Source organism: Cervus canadensis, chromosome 24 (assembly GCF_019320065.1).
Source record: "Cervus canadensis isolate Bull #8, Minnesota chromosome 24, ASM1932006v1, whole genome shotgun sequence".
In the NCBI taxonomy this organism is placed as follows: domain Eukaryota; kingdom Metazoa; phylum Chordata; class Mammalia; order Artiodactyla; family Cervidae; genus Cervus; species Cervus canadensis.
Genome location: NC_057409.1, coordinates 14,227,567 through 14,255,086, shown reverse-complemented (window position 1 = coordinate 14,255,086; position 27,520 = coordinate 14,227,567). Strand labels below are relative to the sequence as shown.

The 27,520-nt window shown below is 50.3% G+C and overlaps 3 protein-coding genes across 4 annotated transcripts; 2 read left to right on the top strand and 1 right to left on the bottom strand.

The window, feature by feature from the left end:
* Positions 1-538: 538 nt before the first annotated feature.
* On the top strand, positions 539-23,230 carry BSDC1 (BSD domain containing 1). 2 transcript variants are annotated; one of them, XM_043445128.1, is made up of 11 exons: positions 539-715; positions 1,027-1,087; positions 6,251-6,367; positions 8,415-8,582; positions 9,818-9,872; positions 11,822-11,937; positions 12,343-12,411; positions 12,583-12,661; positions 13,737-14,216; positions 20,083-20,186; positions 21,674-23,230. In XM_043445128.1, the coding sequence occupies exons 1-11, from the start codon at positions 612-614 to the stop codon at positions 21,704-21,706; spliced, it is 1,386 nt and encodes a 461-aa protein (XP_043301063.1). In that variant the 5' UTR covers positions 539-611; the 3' UTR covers positions 21,707-23,230. The 2 variants fall into 2 exon arrangements, with proteins under 2 accessions (XP_043301063.1, XP_043301064.1); XM_043445129.1 differs by lacking the exon at positions 539-715 and adding an exon at positions 722-759.
* TSSK3 (testis specific serine kinase 3) lies at positions 23,044-25,354 on the bottom strand. Its single transcript, XM_043445132.1, has 2 exons — positions 25,210-25,354; positions 23,044-24,499 (listed from the first exon to the last, which is right to left on the bottom strand). Exons 1-2 carry the CDS (start codon positions 25,352-25,354, stop codon positions 23,835-23,837), a joined length of 810 nt encoding a protein of 269 aa, XP_043301067.1. The 3' UTR covers positions 23,044-23,834.
* Positions 24,416-26,715, top strand: FAM229A (family with sequence similarity 229 member A). Its single transcript, XM_043445130.1, has 3 exons — positions 24,416-26,057; positions 26,139-26,285; positions 26,448-26,715. The coding sequence occupies exons 1-3, from the start codon at positions 25,921-25,923 to the stop codon at positions 26,548-26,550; spliced, it is 387 nt and encodes a 128-aa protein (XP_043301065.1). The 5' UTR covers positions 24,416-25,920; the 3' UTR covers positions 26,551-26,715.
* Positions 26,716-27,520: the final 805 nt, after the last annotated feature.

Below are 27,520 nucleotides of genomic sequence, written 5' to 3'. Positions count from 1 at the left end.
CACACACTTTACACACAAAATCTTCCTCCTCCAAACACACACACACACAGTCTTTCTCCTCCAGACTGTCTCCGGATTTCTCCAGACCACATCCAGTTCACGTAGTTTTGAACTGGGTCGCCCAAAATTGAGCTAACTAAATGTGTCTGTCTCCCCAATCTCCTGAGAGTGCCTGCCCGAGAGGTTGCATCGAAGACATCTGAATTTTCCTCCAAACCCCCGCCCAGAGCTCCACGGACTGCGCTTGCTCAATTAGCCCGAAGAGACCCCAGGCTGCGGCTACGCGGCAGGTTTCATAAAGGGGGGCGGTCCTAGCCCTGCGCTCAGGGACACAGACGTTCGAGGTCAAGGCTGGCTGGCTCCCTGCCTCCTCTCGACCCGTTTTACAACCCGAGCCCCCAGCCACACGGCCGATCTTGACCCAAAGCGGCCACCGTATCCGATGTCAGCGGATACCGACAGGCGTTCGATGTTGTGGGGGCGGGGCTAACATTTGGGGTGGGGCCTGGAGACAATCTTGAGTAAGGATTGGACCGAGCTTTCAGGAGCGGAGTTTTAAGTCCGAACCCTGGACCGAGCCTGGACCGAGTTTAAGGAGGCGGAGTCTAGTGATGGAGCCGGGCGGAGATGGGGCTGAGGACGATGTCGGCGCCGGGATTGGGCCGCGCGCTCCGGGGTGGTGCTTGAGGGGGCGGTGCCGTGTCGGATGTCAAAGGTCAGTAAATAGTGGTGATGTCATGCGGGCAAGATGGCGGAAGGGTGAGCCCGTCATCCAGTTCTGCGGGCGTTGGGCCCCGAATTCTCCCCAGGGCTGGGATGCTGGGCCAGGGTCCCCCGGGGGAACGGGAGGCCAGCGCGGGCCTGAACGGAACTGAAAGGGCGGGGTGGAATCGCAGCGTGACGGGGTGGGGAAGCGGCCTGCGATGCCCCAGCCCACGGGCCACATCTGAGAGGGGAACTGAGACCCGATCATTGCGCGGGCCACAGTCGCACCGCGGGGCCGCCAGATGTGTCTGTCTTCCACAGGGAGGACGTGGGATGGTGGCGGAGCTGGCTGCAGCAGAGCTACCAGGCAGTCAAGGAGAAGGTAAGCTGGGCCAGCGCCCTTTCTCCGGGAGGGCCCCAAGCCATCTCCCTACACCCTGTTCCGAGCCTGTCCCGCTGAACCTTGTGGGTTCCGGGCCTCGGGGACCGGGCTGACTTGGGCCCTCCGGAAGGACAGACCCCCGACTCAGACCAGTGTGACTCTAGCTGCAGTGAAACAAAGATGGTCTTAAAGACTGGAGCTACCGTGTCGTTGGAATCCGTGGGAAGGAGCGATGTATTCCCACTTGGGAAATTAACAGTTTCGTAAAAGAGAACATTTGATCTAGGCCTTGAAGAAAAAGGATTCTAGCGATAGAAACTTACTCCTATAGTCATGCAAATAGTGGAATGTATGAGTGTATGCTGGCGCACTCTCACTCTTTGGTCCTCAGGACACCGACATTAGCCCAACAGATGCAGTCTTGGGCCTCCCCAAACTCATGGTCTAGTGAGGAGACAGCAATCCCTCGGGGGTGAGTGAGGCTTGGCTCTGCCCGTGGACAATGCCAGTGTGTGTACCTGTTTCATTCCATGCTGGTTTGTCAAAACCAACTCATCTGAATTCTGGAAAAAGTTAATTACTATTTAACCTCAAGCATCTGGGGTGAGTCCTGCTTCAGGGCAACTCCAGGAGGCTTTTGGCTTCAGTTAAATCAATGCTCTACTGTGTGAGCATTTTTATCCTCGCTGGCCTGCATACTAGCCTTTCAACTACAGCCCAGAAAACCTGAGAATGACCTGAGCTGTTTATGTTGTTAATGAAGACTCGGAGAATTTCAAACTGAGTTCTAATAGAAGGGACCCAAGAGTAGCTTGCTTCTTGTTGAGCAGTCTTCTGGAAGGAGAGCCTGACATTTGTTTAGTAAATGTTGTGTGAGGGCCTCCTATGTATTACTGTGAAGGTTGGTCTTCCCATAACCCAAAAAAATAGGTAGTCAGTTAGCCTTCCATGTTTGTTCTCTCATTTGAAGCACAGGGAGGGAGTATTGTTTCTGCCTTTGACAGTTCCCCATTTGAAAAGAAAAGACGTAATTTCCTACACTTATATGAACTTTGGCAAGATATTTAACCTCTTAAAGCCCCAGTTCCTCATCTGTAAAGTGGGACACTAATACCTACTTGATAGAATTGTTGTCATGATTAAATGATGATATATGTAAAGCACCAAAACAGTATCTAGCACACAATAAGCATTAAATAAGTCCTTTTTTTTTTTAAGTACTGAGAGTGATGGGGAAACCTCTTAAATACCAGCTACCATTTTCTATTAATTTTGTTCGTAGTCTTTCAGTGCTTTCCTTCCCTCACTATCCTGGCTCCATCTGGACCACTCAGTTCCCAGCCACACACACCCCCCAATTTTCTTGCACCCCATAGCATATACTGCCCCGGAAACTACAGCTTTGATATGGTGATATAATCTGCATTCCTCTTCCTCTTACTTCCTCCTGTTGTGTGTGTGTGTGTGTGTGTGTGTGTGTGTGTTCGCACTTGCCCATGAACACTGGTGGGAAAAGTTGCATTGCTCTTTGCCTCTACCACGGATTCCCCAAACTCATCTGGGCCTGGTCTTGGGCCTCTCAGCCTCCACCCCCTACCCTAGCAAGTGTTTTCAGTCTCATATTTGCTCCTCCCCTTGCCTTCAGTAGCTTTCCCCAAACCTAACTCTCCCCTCACATTCCCTGTCCAACCACTTCCTTTTTTACTTCGAGTTGACAGCCTCACCTCCTCCTTTTTAAAATTTGAAGTCAGTAACATCATGTCTCTTGACTCCGTCCCCACCCCTGAAGCCACTACATGTAGACTTATCTTTATAAACACTCGGCTTCACCTACCACTTGCCAAATCCAGTTGGTGTTTTTCAGCCCTTATCTTCCTGATCCATTCTGCTGCATTAGACACTAGTGGTCACTCTCTCTTTCTTGAAAGTATACTCCCTTGGCTTTTATGGCATGATTCTCAGTTCTCCACCTACTTCTCCAGGCTTTCCTGTTTCACGAGTTCCTCTTCCTCTGCCTGCCTCTTAAAGGTGGTGTTTGAGGAACCTGGTCCTCAGTGCCTTGCTGTGTTCACTCAATGGACTCTTCCTGGGTGAGCTCTTCCGTTTTCATTTTAGGGTGACTCCTAGCCCTTTCCTCAGAGCTTTAGTGTTTGAGAATAGTTCCTGCTGGACAATTGACCCAAATATCCCCCAGTCACAGACACTATATAGCTTCCAAAATATATAGACTATAGAATATATTTATATAGCTATATATACCATATAGCTTCTCTCTAAACTTGCTCCCCCTTCAGCATTTCCTCCCTTGGCTAGCAGCACTGCAACCACCCAGTCACCTAGTTTAGTTGCCAGTAGCTCTTCGTGACTCTGTTTCCCTCAATAAACACATCTATTTAATCACCAAATCCATCTTTTTTGCCTAATATTTCTTGAACCAGTTCCATCCTGTCATCCTTACCAGCACTGTCCTTATTCATATTCTTCTGTTTTCTCTCCTGGACTATTGCAACAGCCTCCTGACTGGTCTTCCTCCATTTCTAGTCTACTCAAGTCTTGGACCTGTCGTCCATCCCAGTCTTAGGAGTGACATGTCAAAAACACAAATCTCATCATGTCCTACCTCCTGCAGACTTTGGTGGTTCCCCATCACCATCAGGGCTGCCCAGGCCCTCCATGGTCGCCCTCTCAAGGTTTATCCCTCACCACTTCTGCTTTGCTCTTTATTTTCATTTCTCCCAGGACCAAAATGCTTGTAGGCCTCAGTAAACTCCAGGTGCCACCATGCCCAGTTTTCCTTAGTAACTCCTACTCATTCTTTAAGGCTCCGTCCAGGCTTCCCTTCACCAAGTCGCTCCAGCCTCCCCACAATACACTGGTCACTGCTCCGCCCTTGCACCTCAGCACTGTTACATGAGCATTTTCCCCAGGAAACTGTGACCTTCCAGAGGACTGGCACCATGTCTATTCACATTGGTCCCCTCAGTTCACAGTCAAGTGAGGGAGACAGCCATTCGTCAGATAATCATATAAATGGTTAATAATTAAAACTGCCCTGGTGCATGCCAGTCTAACTCTATGGCAGGCTCTATGTCAGACACTGGGAGAGTATCAGTGAATAAAAAACAAAGGCTTTGTGTTCACAGAACTCGCTGTTTACCCAGGAAGATAGACAGTGAACAGGTATCAGAAATCTAGAGGAAATGTTAAAGAAGAGAACATGCAGGTGCCATGAGCTGAAGAGCCAGCCTGGTCTGAGGTGGCATCAGGGAAGCTCCCCAGGGGAGTGACATGTAGGCACAGCTCTGAAAGAGGAACAGGAGTTATCCGGCAGAGGGGGTTTGTTCATTGTGTTTGTTTGCTTGTCTTGAAGAGTTAGAACTGTGTCAAGGAGAGGGAATGATGTATTCAGACACCCTGAGGTAGGAAAGATACTGGAACATTTGGGAAATTTTGAGCACGGCCAGCTGGAGCTCAGTGAGGGGCATAGTGGGAGAGTCTCCCAGAGACGAGATTATACGGACCTTGTAAGCGAAGGGAAAGATTTTATACTTTTATACTTGCCATGGGATACCGTGTAGCCACTGAAGACTGTAAAACAGGGCATCTCGGTCTGCTCTGACTTACAGAGGTCACCCTGTTGCCATGAGGAAAAGATATTAGAGGCATCTTATGCAACCTGGGGGGCTTCCCTCGTAGCTCAGTTGGTAAAGAATCCGCCTGCAGTGCAGAAGACCCTGGTTCAATTCCTAGGTCGGGAAGATCCCCTGGAGAAGGGATAGGCTACACACTCCAGTATTCTTGGCTTCCCTGGTGGCTCAGCTGGTAAAGAATCCGCCTGCAATGCAGGAGACCTGGGTTCGATCCCTGGATTGGGAAGATCCCCTGGAGAAGGGGAAGGCTACCCACTCCACTATTCTGGCCTGGAGAATTCCATGGGGTCACAAAGAGTTGGACACAACTGAGCGAATTTCACTTTCATGCAACCTGGGAGAAGAGTCCAGATGAAAGAGCAGGTTAGCCTGGACTAAGGTGGTGGTGGTGGTGTGCATGGAGAGAGAATTAATAAAAATGACTCTTCCGGTCCAGTTAAGGAGTCCCAGATCTGAAATGGAAGCATTCCCACTCGCAGAGAAGCCTCTGGCTGATAGATGAGACTTCCCAGGCTAGTGAGAACAAGGCAGACCTTTCCCCAAAGGAAAAAAATCACCAGAACACTCAAAAAGACACTTTAAAAATGCAGATAACTATCCCTTATAAAATGAAAGGGCTTGCAGAGGTGAGCACAGAGATAGTCCAGGAAGATGTCTTAGAGTGGGTGAGGATGAAGACAAGGTAAGACTTAAACAAGAACTGAAGGGCTGCTGTCGCCCACTGGGTCTGAGTGCAGAGTGAGAGGAAAACTGTCCGACAGAAGCAAGTATCAGTTCTGCCCGAAGGAGCTCTATGGATGAACAGAGCTTTGAAGTGGTAGAACCAAGGCAGTCTAGGAGAGAATCTAATCCAATATTTCTCTTAACACCCCTCTTGTTGAATATAAAAAAATGACACACCTTTTTACTGGTATTGTCAAAAATTGCTCATAAAAGCTTTCTAAACTATTGCAGTTACCAATACAACCTGTTTGTGAAACCTTTCACACAAATATTTTCACCTGCAGTCTCATATTTCAACTGAATTTCCTTGTAACAAAAAAAAGAAGTAAAAATAGAGAACACTTTTCTTTGATTAAAAAAAATTATTTCTCTTCATGATTGAAATTGAGACAAAGGTCATGGCTTACAGCATAGCGACATGATGCAAAGTCTGTCTTGTTTTCAGACTACACGTGCGCCCTAGCCCAGTCTGCTCATGAGAACCACTGCTCAGTCCACCTCCCTCGTTACCTAGGAGAAAACCGAGGACTTGATGAGAGTTCCTCCTAGCCACAGAGCTTAGAAGTACCTGCGCTGAGCTCAGTCCCCCGTTCTCAGAGCAGCAGGAAGTTCTGTGCTCTCTGCTGTTGAGTAATCCCAGGTCGTGGAATTGGGACAAGTGAGCATTGTTTCTGAGCCCAGGCTTCCCATGTCAGTTGCTCGCCATGTTTCTGTCTGGCACTGAGGCGCAGGAAACAGAAACAAGGGGTGGGGGAGCTGCCGGCTGTCATCCCTTTGTGTCTTCCCTTAGTCCTCCGAAGCCCTGGAGTTCATGAAGCGGGACCTGACGGAGTTCACCCAGGTGGTGCAGCACGACACAGCCTGCACCATTGCAGCCACCGCCAGCGTGGTCAAGGAGAAGCTGACTGTGAGTACCACTTCCTCCCTCCCAGGGACTGCCCCCCGTCGCCTGAATGCCATGTTTCATGACCTACCTGTTTAATGAATCATTGCAGACCCGGTGCTGCAGCATCAGAAATGGCATGGTATTCTTTTTTTCTCTTTTGACATTTTATTTATTTATTTTTCTTTTTGACTGTGCTGGGTCTTCGCTGCTGCTCAGGCTTCTCTCTAGCGGCAGTGAGCGGGGACTCCTCTCTAGCTGTGGTGCCTGGGCTTCCCGTGGTGGTGGCTTCTCTTGTCCAGGAGCACAGGCTCTGGGGCGTGCGGGCTTCAGCAGTTGCTGCTCCCAGGCTCTGGAGCACAGGCCCAGGAGCTGTGGTGCACTGCTTAGTTGCCCCGCCAGATGTGGGATTTTCCCGGACCAGGGATTGAACCTGTGTCTGCTGCATAGGCAGGCAGTCTTCACCATTGCGCCACCAGGGAAGCCCATGGCATGGTATTCTATTATGTGGATTTGACCAGTTCCTAGTTTCCTGATTCAGTTTTTTCCAATATTGTAAGCAGAGCTACAGTGAACATTCTGATCGCTTAATCTTTGCCTTTAATATTTCTTGCAAATAAGGTATTGAAAAGGATATAAGATGAATATAGTTTTAGACCTTTTAATATCTTCTGTAGAACTACCTCCAAAAAGTTTTTGCCAGCTTGTATTTTTACTGGTCCAGGTTTTACCAATCAGAGATGTATACTGGAATTCTCCTCTGAGATAGGAGTTCGATTCTCAAGTCAGCATGAAAATTGAAAATTGTATACGGTCAGAGAAACCCCCACAGATTTCAAATTTCTGAGAAAGTATAGGGTACTGGTTTTGTATTACAACTTCCCCTTTAGTAGTGGAACAAACTTCAGTTTCTTTGATCACCAGCGGAATCAGTCGCCTTGTAATTAGAGGCCATGTTATGAAAAACATATTGTGGAGTGTTTTTAGCCAGGCTTCTTTTGTTGAATCTTAGAAAATACTGTCTGCCTGCTGACCACAGCCACTGATGAGCATGAATGACAAGTAGTCACCCAGCTGAACTGCTGCACGTACAGCCAGTAGCAGAGACACGACTTGTTTCCTTCATTTATTTATTCCTTTTTTCATTCAACAAATACAGTTATATACCTGTGCCAACATGTGCCAGGCACAGTTGATAGGCTCAAGGTTTAAAATGCCTGGGCAGCCTTATCAGGAGTAAATATATGACACTTTGCTGCAGGGTTTGCGGAGCCTGGTCCTATCTCACAGCACACCGTCCCTTCTTGCTCAAGGGCATTCTGACCAGCATGGCTTCAGAGGGATGCCCCACTTGCCCCTTCTAGGGGGTCCATGCATTGGCCCTCAGCTGGTCCCAGGCTTGTCTCTAGGCAAGGCTGTCTGTCCTCATCCTGCCCGTATTTCCTCAACCTTTCATACAAAATACCTCCTGAGCAATGATGATGATGAGATTGTAATATTACAGTACTGCTAGTTATTAAATGTTTGCTATGTGCCAGACATTGTACATGCCTTATCTCTTAAAAAATCTCCAAAGTAACCCCCTGCAGGAAGTATATTTATCTGCATTTTATAGATAAGGAAACAGACTCTGAGAGGTTTAGGTCTCATTACTAACAAGTAGTAGAGCTGGGATTCAAATCCCAGATTGACCCGAAAGCTGGTACCTTTCCCATCTCTCTCCCTCTAAGTCCTCTTCCCTGCTGAATGTCTGTGCCATGAATTCTCTCCTGTCAATCTTTGATCAGCTTGACTGGCCTTGAAATTTTGGTGAAACAGCCCACTCAAGGAGCTCTGCTCTGACCTACACAGGCCTACTGCGGCCCTAATCTGCATCCCCATCTGGGGGGTGGGGACCCTGGCTGCCCCTCTCTCCGTCTCCAGCCCCAGAGATGGGGTGAACAGTTGTGAACATTTCCCTGGTGCCCCTACACAGTACACTTTGACCCCTGATGCTTCACCCTCTCTACCCCATACCCCAGATCGCAGCCTGCTCCTGAGCCGCTTACTTCCTCTGTTGGCTTCTCTGCAGACTGAAGGCTCCTCTGGAGCGACAGAGAAAATGAAGAAAGGGCTGTCTGACTTCCTGGGGGTGATCTCCGATACCTTTGCTCCGTCACCAGACAAAACCATCGACTGCGACGTCATCACCCTGATGGGCACACCTTCTGGCACCGCTGAGCCCTATGATGGCACCAAGGTACTCACTAGCGGCCCCGGGCTCTAGCTTCCCACCTGATCTTTCCTTATCACCATCATTTTTAATGTCTTTAAATTCTTGCAGGTGTATATAGCATAATTTATTCAGTCATTTCTCTAGTGTTGCACATTTAGATTCCTTTCAACTTTCATCCATAACAAGAAGTGCTCGAGAGCGTCTTTACAGGCACGAGTTCCACATTTGTGTTGTTTAAGACTAATTTTTAATTGGAATAAATGTACAGGAGGAGTATGTCTTCAAAGCAATTATATCAACAACAGTAGTGTATTTCTCGGAGAAGGCAATGGCACCCCACTCCAGTACTCTTGCCTGGAAAATCCCATGGACGGAGGAGCCTGGTGGGCTGCAGTCCATGGGGTCGCACAGAGTTGGACACGACTGAAGCAATTTAGCAGCAGCAGCAGTAGTGTATTTCTACTGCATTTTATTTTCTCACCATTATTGCTCACATTCCCTGGAGTTTTTTCTCCCACATTCGCAGTGTGGTGTCACAGCAGTTTGGCCAGCATTTTACCACATTGAGTTTCCACCCCAAACCTGATTTTTCAAGCATGTTTTTCAGCACTAGTATTAGCACCACCACTTAGTACACATTTAAGTGGATTGTGAAATTTTTTTAATTACAGAATTTTAAATTATAACAGTGAATCAAGCAAAATCAGTTGCTAAAGTTCTGATGCAGCCCACCCGTGCTTCCTGTAACAATGAGGAAGGAAGGAGGGGCTTTCCATGTACCAGCTAAAGTTAACAACTCCTGGGGCCCTAGTGGGAGCACAATTGCGGTTCATTTGGCAGACTGGCTATGAAATTAAAATTCTTGATGAATTGTTTTAACTTGAGTTAAATATTTCAAAATTTGCCAGTGAATTTTGGACTTTACTAATATATTTGCACTAATCTATATCATATAGATTCTATATGATTTCTGTGTCATATAATTCAAAACTATTTTATATGTATGATTTTGTAGCCTGCTTACCTTATTTTCTTAGTTTCCAGGGGTGGAATACTGGGTGAAAGACCATTTTTCTAGGAGCCCCAGTTCTAGATTCCTAGCTCAGTGCTCCACTCATAACCCACACTGTTAATTACCAAGTGCCCTGTCGGTATGGTAGCCAACAGGGGAGAAGCTGGGTCGTGGTTGATTGGCAGAGAAACATTGCTTTCTGTCCCCAGCACCTCAGAATCTCTCTTCTTTTTTCTCTTTTTTATAGGCTCGCCTCTATAGCCTGCAGTCAGACCCAGCAACCTACTGCAATGAACCAGATGGTGAGGGGGTAGTGGTGAGGGGGCAGGCTTGCTGGGCAGGGAGGCCAAGGGGGTCTGGATGGTACGCCCTGTTTGTCTCTGTAGCCGTGGCCGGGTATCCTCTGTGTACGGGACCAGAGCGGGGGCTCCTTTGAACCCCGCATCTGGTGGGATGGCTTGATGGTTGCCTTTCCCCCCTGAACTCAGACTGTCTTCATCCCCGTCTACAGAGGCTTTGCTCCTCTCATCCCTCATCTTCACTCAGGCTCCCTCCCTGCCCTGCTGCCCTGCCTGCCTTCCCTCTGGCCTGTTCACTAAGCTCCCGATGTACAGCACGCCCCACATCTAGAAAGGGAGCTGGTGTCTAGGCTGGGAACTAGACACCAGAAATGAGTGAAACTCTGAATCAACCCTGTCCAGACCTCCAGGAACCTGCCTTCCTTTAGGAAAGAGAAACGGAATAAAGCAAAGATAACTAGAGATGGAGTGACTGCTTCCACAGAAGAAGGGAGCAGTGGGAACCCAGAGGATGGCACGTAACCCAGCCTGGGAAACCTAGGATGTGACACCTGAATTGAGGTTTTAACAATGAATTAGAAGTAAACTAATTTTACTTGTAGAAGTGCGGGAACAATGTTGAAGCATGACAACAGGACATTTGAATGTCTAGAAAAACCTAGGCATTCAAGAATACCAGACAGAGAGTACGTGTGAGGAAATGAGGGCAGTGAGAGCTTCCAGGGGCACTGGACTGAAAGGATTTGGGTACCAGACTAAGAAATTGGAATTTTGTCCTGAAAGACTCAAAGTAGTGGGTCTTAACCTTTTTTTGAGTCACAAAGACCTTTAAAACTCTGTTGAAAATCATAAGCCCTCTTTCAATAGAATTGTATATGCAGTATGGGAATTGTTTAACCCTTTGAAGCCTATCCTTGGACCATAGTCTAAAAAGCCATACTGTAGAGAACTGTTGAAGAGCCTTAAGACCTGATGTGATCAGATTTTGCATTTTATAAAAGAGTCTTCAGGCAGTGTTTTGTTAAGGATGAAATAGAAAGGGAGAAACAAGACAGGAAGACCAGTTAGGAAGCTGGGTAGGAATCCTCATGTCAGAGGTAAAGCCAGAAACAGGGAAGGGCCAGGTAGACTGAAGAGGAAGGTGTGCATATAAGAAACACTGAGGAAGTGGAATCCAGAGTCACTGCATAAGGAAGGAGCCTGGGAGGGCCGCCAGGTCGCCAGTGGGTAGCTGGGTGGGACAGGTGCGGGAGGGAAGAAGGTGAGCACATGTTGTATTTGCAGCATCTGTACAAGTGGTTGTGTCGTGGCACCGGGACCTCTGGATCTGGAGCCCAGAAAGGCAGCCTCAGCTGCCAGACGGAGGAACTGTCAGTGGGAGAAGGAGGTTAAAACTTGTGGTTTAGTGGAGGTCATCTTGGGAGAAAATGGAGAATGAGAAGAGATCAGGAAAGGAAAAAGAGGAGCCCACCAAAGACTCAGATGGAACTCCAAGAGCAGTGGGAGGAAATACCCTCAAGAATGAGAAGCCAGGAGAGAAGAGGGCTTCAAGAGGAAGGTAGTGATTCCCAAGGCAGAAGCTGTAGGATGGTCACATGACCAAGGACAGAGAAGCTGCCGTTGGATCTGGCAGCATGGCGTCACTGGTGACCTGAGAGCAGCTGTTGCAGAGAGGAGAGGCTTTGGTAGCCAAATGTAGTGAGCTACACACCATGCAGGCCCCAGCAAGAGAGGAGACTGCAGCCCCCGGGAGATCACTGAGGGGCCATGCCCTGATAGTAGGCCCACCCACCCCTTCACCCTGCCTGATCCCCCACCTTGGGCCACATGGCTTTGGAAAAAACCTTAAACTTTCCTCATTGTCCATGTCCAGGCTTCGGTGTGTTTTCTCTAAGCCCAGGGTTCTTTCTCCAGCCCCACAGAACTGACCATCAGTATCTGTCCCTCTGCAGGGCCTCCAGAGTTGTTTGACACCTGGCTTTCCGAGTTCTGCTTGGAGGAGAAGAAGGGGGAGATCTCAGAGCTCCTTGTAGGCAGCCCCTCCATCCGGGCCCTCTACACCAAGATGGTAAGGGCCTTGCCGGCTCCTGGCTGAAGGTGTGGGGAGGTGGGAGGGACATGTCCAGAGTCATTGTGGAGTCCTCTGGCCTAGAGAGCAGCAGGAGGCCTTGTGGAGCCTCACCAGGCTCCTCAGCCAGCTCCTGAGCCAAGAATCCACATGGGGGAATCTAAGTCACCAGGCTTCTGGCAATCACGGTGAGAAATGGAAGGGCCAACAAAGCCTGATGGGAGTTCTCTTCTACCTCCTGGGCCAGGAAGGTGGGTCTGGGGCTTGGAAGTGCTGTAAGAATCACAGCTCGGCCACTTAGACCCTCTGAAATGCAGAATGACTGGGAGCTGGCTGCTAAGGCTGGGGACATGGACCCCACACAACCACTTCTGAAGTCCCATCTCCACTGTCCCCTCCCTCCAGGTGCCTGCAGCTGTTTCCCATTCAGAATTCTGGCATCGATATTTCTATAAAGTCCATCAGCTGGAGCAGGTATTGCTGGTCTAAGCAGGGGAGGTACTCCACTCAGTCTTGGGGTGGGGACTGGGTTTTGTTGAGGGAAGAAGGGGACAGAGGGTACCAAGAGTTCTGGAGTCAGAACCAGAGTCTGGGAAAGGGGGTTTCCTGACTGCTCCTGGCCATCTATTCCTCCCCCACTTTCAGGAGCAGGCCCGGAGGGATGCCCTGAAGCAGCGGGCGGAACAGAGCATCTCTGAAGAGCCTGGCTGGGAGGAGGAAGAAGGTAAGAGGTATTGAGAGGCGATGAGCAGGTACGAAGTCCTGCCTGTTGGGGGCTGTCTGGGCCATTCTCTCAGAAGCCTGGAGGGACACGGCACCTCAGGAAAGAGGAGGGATTGAATACAGTGTTTGCAGGTGCCAAGGATAGTCTGAGCTAACAAGGGGGTGTTTACCAAGGCTGGTGGACCCCAGGTCTAGGTTACAGAGATTGTATGTGTCAGTTCCAGCCCATGGACCAGCTACTTCAGAGTAGGGGGTGCTTATTGAAAGTCTAGATTTCCTTCTTCTTCTAACTAAGACTCGGGGCATGTGGCCAAACTTATATATTTTTAAAATTTTTAAAATTAATTTTTGGCCACAGCATGCAGCCTGGGGGGAATCTTCATTCCCCAACCAGGGACCGAACATGCACACCCCCCTACAGTGGAAGCATGGAGTCTTAACGATTGGACCTCCAGGGACATCCCAGACTTGTGTTTTTAACAAGCCCTGCTGGTAATGTTAATGCCCAGCCAGACTTGGGAAGCGCTGGCTTAGGGACAGAGCTGAGCTTCCTCTGCCTGGTAGCTCAGCTTATTAGGAGTGTGTTGGAGCTACCTGTATGATATGTTAACACAGTTATTAAGTGCTTATATTATATGCCTAACCCATACTAAAAGCTCTACATGTATGGGCCTTACCACAACTTTATTATCCCTCTTTTGCAAATGAGGCAAGTAGGTTAAAGGAGAGTTCAGTGGCTTGCCCGAGATCATGCATCGGGGATGTAGCGGAGCTCAGCCTGAACCTCATCCTGACTGACTTTCAGGTCTTGGCTTTCTAAGCTGTCATGTTACCTTGGGCTGCACTTCTAGAAGCTGAGTGCCTACCAGACATGTACTAGGCCTCACGGGTAGGAGATACTTTGCCCAGCAGGGAGTACCTACAGAATTACCATGGAGAGGGGGTGAGGAAACCGACTCCAGCAAGTTTGACTAGAGCAGACTTTGATGAGGACCTGAGGTCTGTCTGGTGGTCTCCATGATGGTCTTGGGGCTGACCAGAGTACATCACTCTCTTCTTCCTTTCTCTCTTGACAGAGGAGCTTGCAGGCATTTCACCCACGTCCCTAAAAGAGGCAAAGGTTCCTGTGGCCAGACCTTCCACATCCCCTGAAGGAGGACCCAGTCCCCAGAGCCCCTGTGAAGAGAATCTGGTGACCCCCGTCGAGCCTCCAACAGAGGTGACCCCCTCGGAGAGCAGTGAGAGCGTCTCCCTGGTAACCCAGATTGCCAAACCTCCCCCTGCCTCTGAGGCCCCAGCGCTGCCCAAGGACCTGTCCCAGAAGCTTCTAGAGGCATCTTTGGAGGAACAGGACCTGGCTGTGGATACGAGTGAGACTGGACCCCCACCCCGAGCTCAGTCCAAGCCCCACACCCCCGCTGGCCGCCCCAGCGGTCCAGAGCCCCGGCCTCCAGCCAGAGTAGAGACTCTCAGGGAAGAGGTCCTCACAGACTTACGGGTGTTTGAGCTGAACTCGGACAGTGGGAAGTCTACACCCTCCAACAATGGGAAAAAAGGTAAGTCAGGGCCAAAGCCCAGGGAGCATGCGGGGGCAGGGCAGGTGAGAGTTGCCACCTCACAAGGCAGACTTGTCTCCTTGTCCCTTGTGAAGAGCCCTTGTCCCTTGTGTAGGAGAGATGGCCCTCGTTTGTGATACTGATAATGATGACAACTACTATAGGTTGAGTGTTTATTACTGTATTCCATCAATTCCAACATGCATCATTCTCTGAACTTAGGATGCATCTTATAACTGTTGGAGTCTTAGAGTCAACAAAATAAGATTTATGTCAGATCATGGGTTAAAGATGTAATATTGCAGTTAATTTCTCAGTTACCAGGGGAGCTTGTTAATTTCTAATTTACATCTCATTTCCCTATATTACTGTCCTCATTTTATAGTTGAAGAAAGTGAGCCTCAGATGTTAAGTAACTTGCTCAAATTCACACAGCCAGAGAGCAGCAAGCCCAGATTCAGACCTAGGTCTGTCTGACCTGAAACCCATGCCCTTAACTCCCGTACTGTGCCAGTTCTGTCCTTTTGGACAGTTCAGTTTCGGGGTGGGAACTCCTGTGACTCTGATTACTGCCAAGGGTCTTCTCCCTTGGATGACCTCAGGAAAGTCCTTTAGCTTCCCAAGGCCTTCTTTAATTATTATTATACAATACATGAACAAAGCTTATGTGTACAGTGTAAAGAATAAAATGAATACTCATGAACTTGCAGTGACCTAGCTTAAGTAACAGAGCTTTAGTTTCTTATCTGCTTAGTGAAATTTTAGACAGGAGACACTCTGACTTTGTGACGGGGGGAACCTCTCTTAACTCCTGCAGTTAAAGAACAGTGGTAGCGCTGGTGTCAGCTTGTTTTGTCACAGCCAGGATACCTCTGCAGAGGCAGCCGACTGTCAGCAAGACCTCCCCTCGGCTCCTCACCCACAGGCATCCTGTCTGCCCACACTCAGCACCAGTCAGCCACCCAGCTTGCCCAGCAGGTGCGCACTGGCTTGCTGGCAGTGAGACACCAGCTTGCTGCTGTGGGTGGGAACGGGCCCCTCACACCCTGCCCTGCTCTGCTCCCTGATGGAAACTGCAAGATTTCTAGTTTCCAACACAGTGCTTTCCTTCTGACTCTGATTCAGTGAGGTCATCCATTGAGCTCCTACCTACTCTTTATGAGACACTGAGAAGGGAGGGGCAAAGGCTATAGTCTTTTATGATGAAGCACGAAGCAGTACGGGGCAGGCTTGGTACCAGAGGAGTTCAGAGAAAGAAGGAACCCCTGGGCATCAGCAGGTGTTTCAAGGAGGAGACAGGCATTGTATAGGTGGGTTGGAGAGTTTGGGGCAGGTGCGGGCGGTGGAGCAGTAGTCCAGGCTGCAGGGTCCTACAGAGTCCAAAAAGCAGAGGGCATGGGGCATGTTGAAGGGGGTGACCAAAGCCCACTTTTCTGTATTGTTCGCAGGAGAGGGAGGAATAAGAAGGGAGGTGGGGTTAGCTCAGAAATAGAACTTAAAATCTTAAGCCAAATTCAGAAAGTTGGATGTGGTGCCACAAAGCAGCAGGTCATGGTACTTGTATTACATGCCCAGCCTGTACTAGGGGCTTTACATGTAGAGGCTAAGCTAAGAGCTCAGCCTCTGGGGTTCAGACAGAACTGGGTTCAAATCCCAACTTTGCTCCTAAGCCATGTGACTTCAGAAATGTTACTGATTTTCTGTAAGCCTCCATTTTCTGTATAAGTTGAGAGTCATTGTTTCATGATAGATCCTCAGTCAGGGAAAAAATTGAGGTAGAGCCCTGCTTCAGGGAGATGATGAAGATAGTAAGAGGTACCAACCAGTCTCTGGACACTTCCTGTATATTTATATAGGTCTGTGCTGAGCACTTGATATGCATATCACTCAATCCTCACCAAAAACCCTATGAGAACTGTGAGATTTTCTTTTTTTTTTTCTTTTTCTTTTTTACTGGTGGGAAACTAAGATCAATCACCCACACAGGAGGTATTTAGATAAATGTGAAATAGCCTTTAGGAGAGTGAAGAGTAGGTGATGGATTCAGCAGGTGCTGTGGGGTTGCTGGGTGGATGGTTCGAAGGATCCATTTGTGATAATGGTCATGAATTTTGAGAGAGACCAGTCAGCACTATGGTACTTTTGTTCCGCCATACTCAGTCGCTCAGGTACAGGCACAGAGCAGGTGGGAAGTTGGACTGAAGCAGGGTTTAAGTTTATCCAGGTGAACTCAAAAGGACAAAAGTCTAGTGTATGCAGGAAGTGATCAGAATGATGGCTCATAGAATCTGAGCTGGGTAAGGGTGGGGATAACAGTGACACAGTTGGAAGGTTTAAGATTTATTGGTTCCATTTGGAAATGGACTACTGGAGAGTGTGATGAGTAGAGACTGGAAGAAATGAGATTATGGAGAAGATGCAGCATAAGCTCTTAACCATGTGCTCTCTACTGCCTCTCACACACTTAGTGGGGGCAAAGCTGGGGTCTTGGATTGGGAGGGGACAGTGGGAACAGAGTAGAGAGAGTAAAACCTTCAAAGAATAGGTTTTTTGTCCTGGAGGCAGAGTGACTCCTTTTCCTTCTCGTGTCCACATCCAAAGATGACATGAGGGAGGCTTGGTCTCTGGGCACAGCAGTCTCTGGGGTGGCTGAGCCTAAGGGACTCCTGAGGTCCCAGGGTGATGCCTGTCATTGCAGAGCTGCTTCCCACCTGCATTTTGTGCCAAGATCCGTTTGATTGAGGAGACTAAACTTAGCATGCTCAGGCGCCCACAGCAGGGAGAAGGGAGGGGAGATTGGGGCAGGCCCTGTGGACTGTGGACTGGAAAGAGCCTTGGGCTTACGGCCCTGCTTCACCACTGACTGACCACCTGGGAGGGATTTTGTCCTCCATTTCTTCTTTGGAGAAGCAAAGATCCAATTCAACAGAATAAAATGAGCTGTGAGTGACAGCACTATGATGTTAGTAATCACCCGAAAACTCCCTGTTCCTTACAAACCAAAGAAAACAGTAACACTCCATGGTGACGTCTTCGATCGTTGCATAGATCAGTTCTCTGACACGTGCCCAGTGTAATGGCCATCTTACCTGTACTCTTGTGTGATAGGACAGGATGGTGGGAGGAGGCACGTGGCAGAGAAAGCCCAGATTCACCTCTCTGCCACTCGAAGCCTTTGTCTCCTCATCTGTAAACTGGGACTGTTCACATCCACCCTCTGAGATAGGTATGAAGTGCTCCAAAAATGTTAGCTGAGACTCTCTTCTACCCAACGGGTTTGCCCTAGCATTTCAGCCCTGAAGAGAGTTTCAAATCCCTGGTGGGAAACCTAAGGTTAGGAAGAGCTGTCATGACCACAGCCACAGCTCTGAAGGGAGAAATCAGCCGGGAGTCTGGCTTCTCACCCACAGGAAGCCTGCACTGACAGAGAACCAGGCATGAGCCCCCAGAGTGTCCTGAAAGCACAGGGAACCTTAAACGTGGAGTCAGAAGAACTGGGTGTTTGTTTGAGATCTGATCCTGACTGGCTGAGGGCCATGTGCAAAATTACTTAACTGTAGGACCAGCCTTTAACAGGTCCATTTGTTGAATATCCACTGTATCTGTATGTTACAACCAACTCAATGGACATGAGTTTGAGTAAACGGGAGTTGGTGATGGACGGGGAGGACTGGCGTGCTGCAGTCCATGGGGTCTCAAAGAGTTGGACACGACTGAGCAACTGAACTGAACTGATGTATGTTACAGGCACTTTACATGATGCTGCTATTTGTAACTCTGTTGTATCTCAAACTGCAGGCCAAGATCTATACAGAATCATCCAGAATTCTGGGCCACCACCTACACCTGCTAAATCTGAATGAGGGGAATGGGCAGGGAGGAATCTGCTCTCTAATAAGCTCCTCCGGTGGTTCTCTGCAAAGAGGATGGTTTTATCAGTATAAATAAACTGAAGCCCAGAATAATTTGCCCAAGACTACACAGTAAAAAAAGAGAGTTCCACCCAGGTTTGCTTGACTCCAGAGATACTATGTCCTATGTGCTTAGTCACTCAGTTGTGTCCGACTCTTTGCAACCCCATGGACTACAGCCCACCAGGCTCCTCTGTCCATGGGTATTCTTAAGGCAAGAATACTGGAGTGGGTTGCCATTCCCAGGGATCGAACCTAGGTCTCCTGCCTTGTAGGCAGATTCTTTACCATCTGAGCACCAGAGAAGCCCAGAGACACTACCACACTGCTTGTGGCTAGAGGGTGACTGGAGAGAACAGTGCAAGAACCCTCGTAAGGAATGTGGGGCCCAGGCTTGGGGAGGTCTCAGAGCCTGGGTGTATGGTGAGGAGCAAGCTAGACAAGAAACAAGGTATCTACAGGTGGTGCCCTTGGGGGATCAGAGCCTACTGTTTTAAAAGAGGCTTTTAAAATAATGATTACAAAGTAATATATCATTTAAAAAAGAAAAAGAAAAATTACACCATGGCCTCATCACCGAGCGATAACCATTGTTGGATTCGTATGGGTATTTTGCTCTTCCTGTGTGTGTGCCTGCATCTGTGAGCATATTTTTTAAAATGAAATCATACTGCATGTATTTTTTTACAGGAACTACTTTTGTCATATTCTTCTCAGTGATAACTTTCATAGGTACTTGTTTTTGTATCGCCTGTAAGAAGGCGTACCCAAATATGCATGTTTGGAGCAGTGGCTGTCAAACCTTCAGGCATCAGAATCACCTAGAACAGGGAGGAGCAAATGTTTTCTGTACAGAGCCAGGTCACAAATATTTAGGCTTTGGGGGACATAGTTTCTGTCCCAGCTTCTCAATTCTTGTCTTTTCAACATGAAAGCAATCATAGGTGATATGTCAACAAATGGCCATGGCTATGTTCCAGAATTTTATTTCCAAAAGCAGATGGTAGGCTGGATTTGGTCCACAGGCCATAGTTTGCCAACCCCTGATTTAGAGAAAGAGTCCAGGGATGTTTATTGAGTACAAACTATTTGTTCTAGTCACTTGGAATACATAAGAAGATAGAAGATCCCTGTCCTCCAGGAGCTCACGTTCTGGTTTCTCTATTATTAGACAACAAGCACAGAGAACCTGATCATGTAATACACTAGAAAGTGATAAATACAGTGGAAAAGACCGTCCGGAGCAGAGTGAGGGGGGGGATAGTGTTGCAACTGGAAATAGGACGATCTGGGCAGGCCACATTTAGATGGTCAGATATGAGCAAAGGTGTGAAGGAAGTGAGCAGGTTGGCCTGTGGGTATCTAATGAAGAGTTCCAGGTACAGGAAACAGTCCTTGGAAAGGCCTTAGGTGGGAATGTGCCTGATATGATTCAGGAGCAGCAGGATCAGTGTAGGTAGAATGGAGTGACTAAGGAGGAAGAGGTTCATTGATTGTTTTTTCTGAGAGATTTCCATGGCTCCCAGGGAGTTTCTAGGCCAAAGTATTTCTCCACTACTCAGTAACTTACTTTTTCTCACTTAATAGTGTAAGATTATTTTGCTATGCATACAAATGTTCTATAACCTAACCTTTAAAAGCCACATAACATTCCATCATAGAACTATACCCTTTATTTTTATAATTCCCTAGCAGAGGACTTTTAGGTGGTTTTTTAAGTTTTTATCACTGTAACAACACTATAGTAAACATCCTTTTGGTTAAATTTTTTTTTTACTGAATCCAGGATTTTTCCTTAAAATAGATTCCTAAAAGTGGGATCACTGAGCCAGAGATAGCAGGATGTAAGCCCTTTGGTGTGTATTTGTCAGGCCCTTCTAAAGAGTTCCATCACCCCCAGCTGCAGCCTCTTCACATGCCCTTCCTGTCTTTCACACTGTGGATCATGGTTCTAGGCTCGAGCACAGACATCAGTGAGGACTGGGAGAAGGACTTTGATTTGGACATGACTGAAGAAGAAGTGCAGATGGCACTCTCCAAAGTGGATGCCTCCGGTGAGGTGAGTGGGCCTGCTGATGGTGGGCCACAGGGAAGCAAGCCCAACGATCCCAGGTCTGAGGACTCTCCCCACCAAGCCCTACTGTCCCCTCACGGTGGATCCTTTCCCATCTGAGGTGGCCAGCTGTGGGAAGGGAGCCAAGGCCTCCCGCTTAGGCCCTGAACAGTGGTCGTCAGCAGGCTCAGGCTCTGCTTCCCCTGAGTTCCAGAGTGGTGGATGGGGGCAGTTCTTGACATTAGTTCCTATCAGAATCACCTGAGGAACCACCAAAAAAATAGAGACGCCAGACCCTGCCCCAGATCTTGTGACTCATGCTCACCAGGTGTGGGATCTTAAGACCCTGGCCTTGGAGACAAAAGACAGTGTGATCACTTGACCTGAGCCTCTGCTGTCCCATCTAAACATGGCATTGGTCATTATAACCTCACACGCTGTGGTAGGTGATGCATGTGCTCCGGTTAGGCACAGTGCCTGGGACATGGGAGCACTGATAGAAGTTCCTGAAACCACCACAAAATAGAAGCTTAGAGGCCTATTACTCTTATTCTTCACTACCTCTCCAAATGAAAAATGATATGAAGGAGAGGCTGGGCAAAAAGCTCTCACAGCTAGTAAGGGACAGGACTTAGGCTCCAGCCCACACCTCTGATTCACATCAGTGTTCTATCAAGAACTGTCACACAAGAACCCCATGATTCCTCCCATCACATAGCTCAGGGAACCTGCTATAAAGAGGGAACAGATTCGAGAGATGGGAAGGGCCTTGTTTTTCATATTGGGAGACTGAAGGCTGGGGGCCACAGTGACCTACACAAGAGTATTTTACACCTGTGACCTCACTATACCCAGAGGAAAGAAGGCTCGTGGTGCCCTCTCACGCCACGGGGCCATCGTGGCTTTGGTGTCTTTGTAGCCCTCTTTAAAACCTGACACAAAACATACCTGAACAGAGTCATTCTATAACCCATTATACCAGGGGATCCACTGACAGCAGGCCGAGAGAGAGTTGCCTGGGAGACTTCAGCAGGGGATTAGGGTGCTAGAGCCCCCAGTGAAGGCCCGGTGAGCCCCTCTAGTCCTGTGCCACACTGGCTTCTGATCAGAGTGCCACTCTCAAGTTCTGCTTCTTGGAGCTGTGTTCTTCTCTGCTCAGCAGGAGACAAGTTCTCCTTAAGGGACTGACTGACAGGGTGTTGCAGGCAGGGCATCCCCTTGTGGTGTCCAGGGTTGGCTGGTAGAAGCATTTCCTTTGAGTCTAGAACCATCAGACCCACCCCTTAGGCAGAGGGCAGCTCTGCTCCCCAGACACCCCCTTGAGGCTAGTGGTTCATTCTCATAGGCAGGGTCCAGCCCGGGAGAGTGGGGCTTGGGGTTGCAGGGAGGGCTATCCTGAAATGGGGCAGCGGCGGAGCTTGGATCTGGACTTGACTCAGAGGAGTAAATATGTGTTTGTGCTCTCCATTATCTCCATTGTCGCCCCTTTGCAGCTGGAAGACGTAGAGTGGGAGGACTGGGACTGAGGGGAGCCAGAGCAAGCAGCTCCCCCACCCACAGCACTTCCCACCTCCCTCGCCCGTCTCAGCCCGGCCCCGGAAGACACTGACTAAGAATGTCCCCCAAATGGCTTCTGTCAACCAGAGCTCTCGGCAGATTCTGGGTTGTTCCTTGTTGGCCCTTTGGGCCTCTGCTCACGTCTGGGAAGGGGCTGGCTAAATCCAAACCAGGAACTCTGACTTGTGCCAACCATAGGATGACCTGAGGGGAGGAAACTTCCCGCACCCGCCCCACCCCCCACTGGAAGAGCCTACATTTCTCTGCTGAATACCCACTGTTCCTGGGGACTCTTGCTGAGGAGTCCCAAGGGATAGCCCTCGCCCATGTGCCTGTGTTAGACAGAGGCTAAACCACCGGTCTCATAGAGGACGCCGAAACAACACTCTGTCACCCATGAGCTGGCAAGGAAGGCCGTGCCACCTGCCCTTGGCTTGACAGGGCTAGCAGACACACTTTGGTTCCTATCCCAGTGGGTAAGAGGCATTCATTTCTGGGAAATCTGCCTCCTTAGGAATCTGTCCCTCCCAGGCATTTTCCATTCCTGGAAGGGCTCCTTGTGGTTCAGAATCTAGAGACCAAACTCCCTCCTTTCCCCCGGTCCAGGCTGGTATGTCCCCAGCGCCTTTCCCAAGCCGTCTTCATGTCGGATGCACCCGAGTCCTTAGCCCAGCTGTGCCACCTGCAAGAGTCTGCTCTTGCCCTTCTTCCCCTCCCCAAGAAGGGAGGGGGCCACTTCAGGCCCTTCCGTGTGTTGCCTGGCGGGGTACCTTGTCCAGCCAGCCACCCACTTTGACTCCCCCGTAGCTTAGGACACAAGCCAGCTACCAGCGGTACAGAGCAGTGATCAAAGCCGAGTACTTACAACTCTGGTAAGCCCAATTTCTCCGCCTCAACCCTTCTGCCCCTTGGAGGGATACGCTGGGGGTGAGCTGCTTGAGATTCTTGACAGGCTTCTGCAAAAGCTCTTCCTCCTGAAGGCAGATCCAGCCTTGGTGGCTCTCACCCTCCACGCTGGTAAAGCTTCACCTCTCTTGGGGGGACGAGGGGCTGCAGGAATGCCTGGAGACCCTGGTGCTTCACGATGCTGCTCTGGTGATTCTTGTACATAATCTGGTGTGTGCACCAATGATTTAAAGGGATCGTGGTGAGGGACGCCAAGAGAGTGGTGGTCACTTCCACTTCAAACCTTCAATGAGGGGGTGGGATGGAGAGAATGCTGAATCTTTTTTTTTCTTTTTCACGGGATGGGGTTTTTCTCTTTGTAATTATTTCTTTAGTTTAATTAACCTTTTGGTTGTTTGTGCAATATTATATATTTTAAATTATAATGTATCTCCCCAGAGTATTTTGTAGCCGGGATAAGAAAAAAGGAAAAAAAAAAAAGACTCTAACAGCTGTTAGTTTTGTAATTAAAAAAGAAAGAAAAAAGAACTTTGTCCTGAACCTTTTCCAGACTTGCCGTTAACAGCTATTAAAGAGATTCAACAGAAGCTGGAAGGTGTCTGGGGCTCTGTTCTTGTCCCCTGCAGCAGCTGCCCCAGAGCCAGGGCAAGACAGTGTGCAGGCGCCCTCCTGCTTGGAGCCTGGGGGAGGGGTCAGGATGGGAGGTGGTAGCCTGGGTTCCAAGGAAGTCCCTTGTCTTCATCCCAGACTCACCTTGGCTTTTGGGGTGAGGAAGGGACAGGGCCCCCAGAAGGCCTCTCACCAAGACAAGGAGTCAAGAGGCCGTTTCTGCATTCCCAACGCTTCTGCTTTTATTTGGAAAGGAAGATGCAACAACAGTGGTTCTGATTGTTCTTGGTCATTTTTCTGTCCTCCCCCTGTATGTATATGATTCTGGGGTCTATTTTTAAGTAACTTTAGTCAAACACCTGTATGAAAATCACTTGTCAGCCATAATAAAAGGGAAGTCTGAATGAGGCCCTCTGGTTCCATGAAGATCTTTAAAGGGAAAGAGAAGTAAGGCTGGGGAGGGTGTAGGTAAGTTTAGGATAAGTAAACTTAAAATGTAAAATATATATATCACCATTTTAGAAGCGGGTTTTTGGGTTTGCTTTCTCCCCCTACTTTATTGGGGAGGACTTGCCATTGCTTTTATGAAGTGCTTGCTAGCCATGGATGCCAACTAACTTCTTCAATTGAAGGCCGGAGAATCATGTCTGGTTCCAGGAGCCGCTTGAGCAAGTCCTGGCATTCGGCCGAGATGCCCAGATGAGTGGGGAAGGACACCCCCTTCTGCTGCTGCCACAGCATCTTGGGGATGTCTGTGTCGTCAAAAGGTAGGCTGGCACAGAGCATGACGTACAGGACCACGCCCATGCTCCAGATGTCACCCTTCTTGCTGTCGTGTGGAATACCCTGCAGCACCTCGGGGGCGGCGTAGGCGGTGCTGCCGCAGAAGGTCTGGCTCAGCTCCCGGCGTGATTTGGGCAACACCTTGGCAAAGCCAAAGTCTGTCAGCTTCAGGTTGAAGCCCTGCAACAAGGCGTTCTCACACTTGAGGTCCCGGTGGGCCACGCCACAGCCATGGCAGTAGCGGATGGCCTCGACCATCTGACGGAAGAGGGCCTTGGCCCGGCTCTCGGGCAGTGGCCCCCCATTCAGCACACAGTCAAAGACATCCCCTCCTTCAGCCAGCTCCATCACCAGGTAGATTTTCCCGTCGGCAGACTCCAGCATCTCATACACTTGGATGATGTTCTTGTGGTCCAGGGTACGGACAATCTGGAGCTCCCGAGGCAGGAATCTCTGGATAAACTCTTAAGGAAACAAAAGAGATGGAGAATCAAGTCCAGAAGAGCCTAACTCCTCCCTCTGTCTCCTGCCTTCCAACTTCTGTCTGCCCACCATGTCTGGGTCGTGGGCCTTGGTTCCCTTTAACATCCTTTAGCGTCGAGCTGCCTGGACACTGCAAGGAGTTTTAACCTCTGTTGTTTTTGTAATTAATATATTACTAGTCCGTCAGCCTCAGGGATTGTTGGGAGCAGCCTGTGAGACCATGGATAGCAAAGCACTTTGGGAACTTTTAGACAAATCTATTGAACTCAGTTATGAGGCCTGATTTGCCCACAGCGTGGTAAGCTAGCCCCTCTCACCTGTGCCCCCTGACCCACAGTTCTTCCCATGAGCCCTGTCTTCCCCATCTCTCTCCCTTGCACCAGCTCCTGCCCTCTGCTAGCCCTGGCCATGGCCTGGCCAATCGCTTGACCACTTAGAATAAGAAAGACCTGGTAGGCCCTGACTCTGCTTCTGAGGGTCCTTCACCACCTGCCACATTGATCTTGGACTTTTGGAAGGTGTAATTTTCCTGGACTCCCTCTGGTCCCCGCTGACTGACCCCAGAGCCACAGACTCTCTTGATTTCTTTAGTTCCGGACTAAAGGGGAGCAGGGAATTGATCCTTCTGACTGGAGGAAGCATCCGCCCACCTCAGCCAGACCCCCCTTCCTCCAAAGGGGCCCCAGCTCACCTTCTGGCCCTCCCATCTTGTCTATAATTTTAATTGCCACTTTTCTTTGGTGTTTTTTGGAAACTGCTTCTTTGACTTTTGAGTAGGTCCCTTCCCCAATGGTCTTGCCCAGCTGGTACCCATTGGAGAGCAGAAAGTCCTCCATGCTGTCTAGCACCTCCTTCCTTCCTATCACCCTCTCAGCTCATGCTGCCTCTGCGAGGCAGCTCTACTCCACCATCGCCCTCGGCCCGCTTCTTTTCCCCCCAAGGACTTCATCCGCAGCTGCCCCCAGCGCTACAACATTCTCCGTCTGGACACAGGAGCCGCGGGTGGTGGGAAGGGAGAGGGTCAGACATTTTAAAACTCTGGCCCAATTGTGATGTAAATGCTGTGTGACCCTGGGCCAAAATGGGCAATGCCCCATCTGCCCTCACCACCACCACCACCGCAAAACCCAGCACGGGTTAAGTGACCTCCGTGCCCCGCCCCCGCGCCAGGCAGTGAGTCGTAGCCCCGCCTGTAAAGGTTGCTGCCGGTGTCTGCGCTCGGCCCGGGATGCCAAGCTCTGTTCCGTGGACGCCCCCATCGGGCAGCAGGGGGTCTGCGCGACCCATGGCCACAGCCCTCCAGCTCCCGCCTCACCGCCGCGCTAAGTGCCCGGGCGGCGCGGGGGTTCCCCAGCTGGAGGAACGGGTTCTGTGAGGTCAGCGCGCCGCGGCCCGGGTCACAATGCAGCCCTCCCCCTCGACGCCCGGGCCGGGACGCGCCGCAGACACCTGCCCGGCTCCGCCCGGACCGGAGCGTCCTCCCGCGGCCAGGGCTCGGGCAGCTGCTTCCAGCCTGGGACCGGCCTCGGCCTCCGGCAGGTGAGCAACGGCCCGGGGGGCGGGCGCTGGGAGGGGGCGCCCGGCGGCCCGGGAGCGGCCTGACCGCCACTCCCCGCGCAGAGCGCCCCGGGGCCTGGACATGAGTGCCCAGGAGCCCCCGCAGGGTCGGAGATTCCCCATTGAGGCCGGAGACTCCCCTGGCCTTGCCGCCGCCCCCGAGTCCCAGGACAGCCCGGAGCCAGTAGCTACGGAGCACAACCCAGTCAGGTGAGGCCAGCGCCCCTGTCCGCGCCCCCCCGCCCCCCCCTGCCCACTTTCCGTTCCCGGACCAACCCGCACCCACGCCCGAACCTCTGGGACTGATGCGCCCCCTACAGGATGAGTCCGGCCGCCGCCTCAGCGCCCCCTGTCGCGCCCCGCTTTCCGCAGGCCGCTTCGACGCTGCCCCGGCTGCCACTGCCTGACGCTGCTGCACGTGCCCATCGACGTCTACCTGGCCATGGGCGGGAGCCCCCGGGCCCGCGCCACCTGAGTGCGCCTGCGCACGGCGGCTCCGCGGGAGCCGGGCGGGGACGGGGCCCGCCGCGGGCCACCACGCTGAGGTCGCGAGCGCGCCGAGCACGAGACAATGATGCACATTTTAAAATAAAAGAATGATGCACATTTTAATAAAGCACAGCATAAACTGTTCTTTCCACTCCGGCTGGCCGTGTCTATCTTATCCCGTCGGCTCGGGCCCGCCGGCTGCTCCGCCCCATCCAATATCACCTTTCCCTGTGCTGCTTCCTCCCTTGGGCCCAGCCCCAGGGGCCCGCCCTTCCCTCCGGGTCTGCTAGCTTCTGGCTGGGCACCAAAGCCTCCCCTCATTTTTTTTTCCCACTGGTCACGACCCGCTCCAGGGCCGTGCTTCTGCTTGGGCGCTGCCCTCATCCTTCTCCCTGACACTCCCCTTGTCTCTCCAGGAAAATCAGCATTACTGTGCTGGACTCTGGGGGCCCAGAAAAGCTTGAGACAAGGAGATGGACAGACAACTCAGAATAAAGAGAATGGCCACCCACCCCGGCCCCATTTAATTCTCCAAAGATGGAGTTTGGTTTTGCTGCCTTCTATTTTGTGACCCTGGGCCTCTCTGGCTTTGTTGGAGGAATTAGGGGCTGCCCCCACCATCTCAACCCTTGGTTTCTCCTAAGGACTGGTGGGGTCAGAGAAAGATGGGGGAAGAAGTCGTTTGAAAAACTGATTTCTTATTCCTATTTTACAGGTGAGAGAACTGAGCCTTAAGCCACTTGGCCCCTTTGCCGGGCCCCCCAGGTGGCAGGTGCTCTCTTCAGTGTCCTCAGACTTTAGGCAGCAAAATGCATCCCTGGGAGGGGCCCATGGCAGGAGGGCTGCCTGGAAGCTGAATGAGTATTTCCCACTTTCTAATTTTGCTTTAATGAACCTGCATTATTTTAGTATCAGAAAAAAATACATGTAACCCAAAGGTCAGGCTCAGTCTCCTG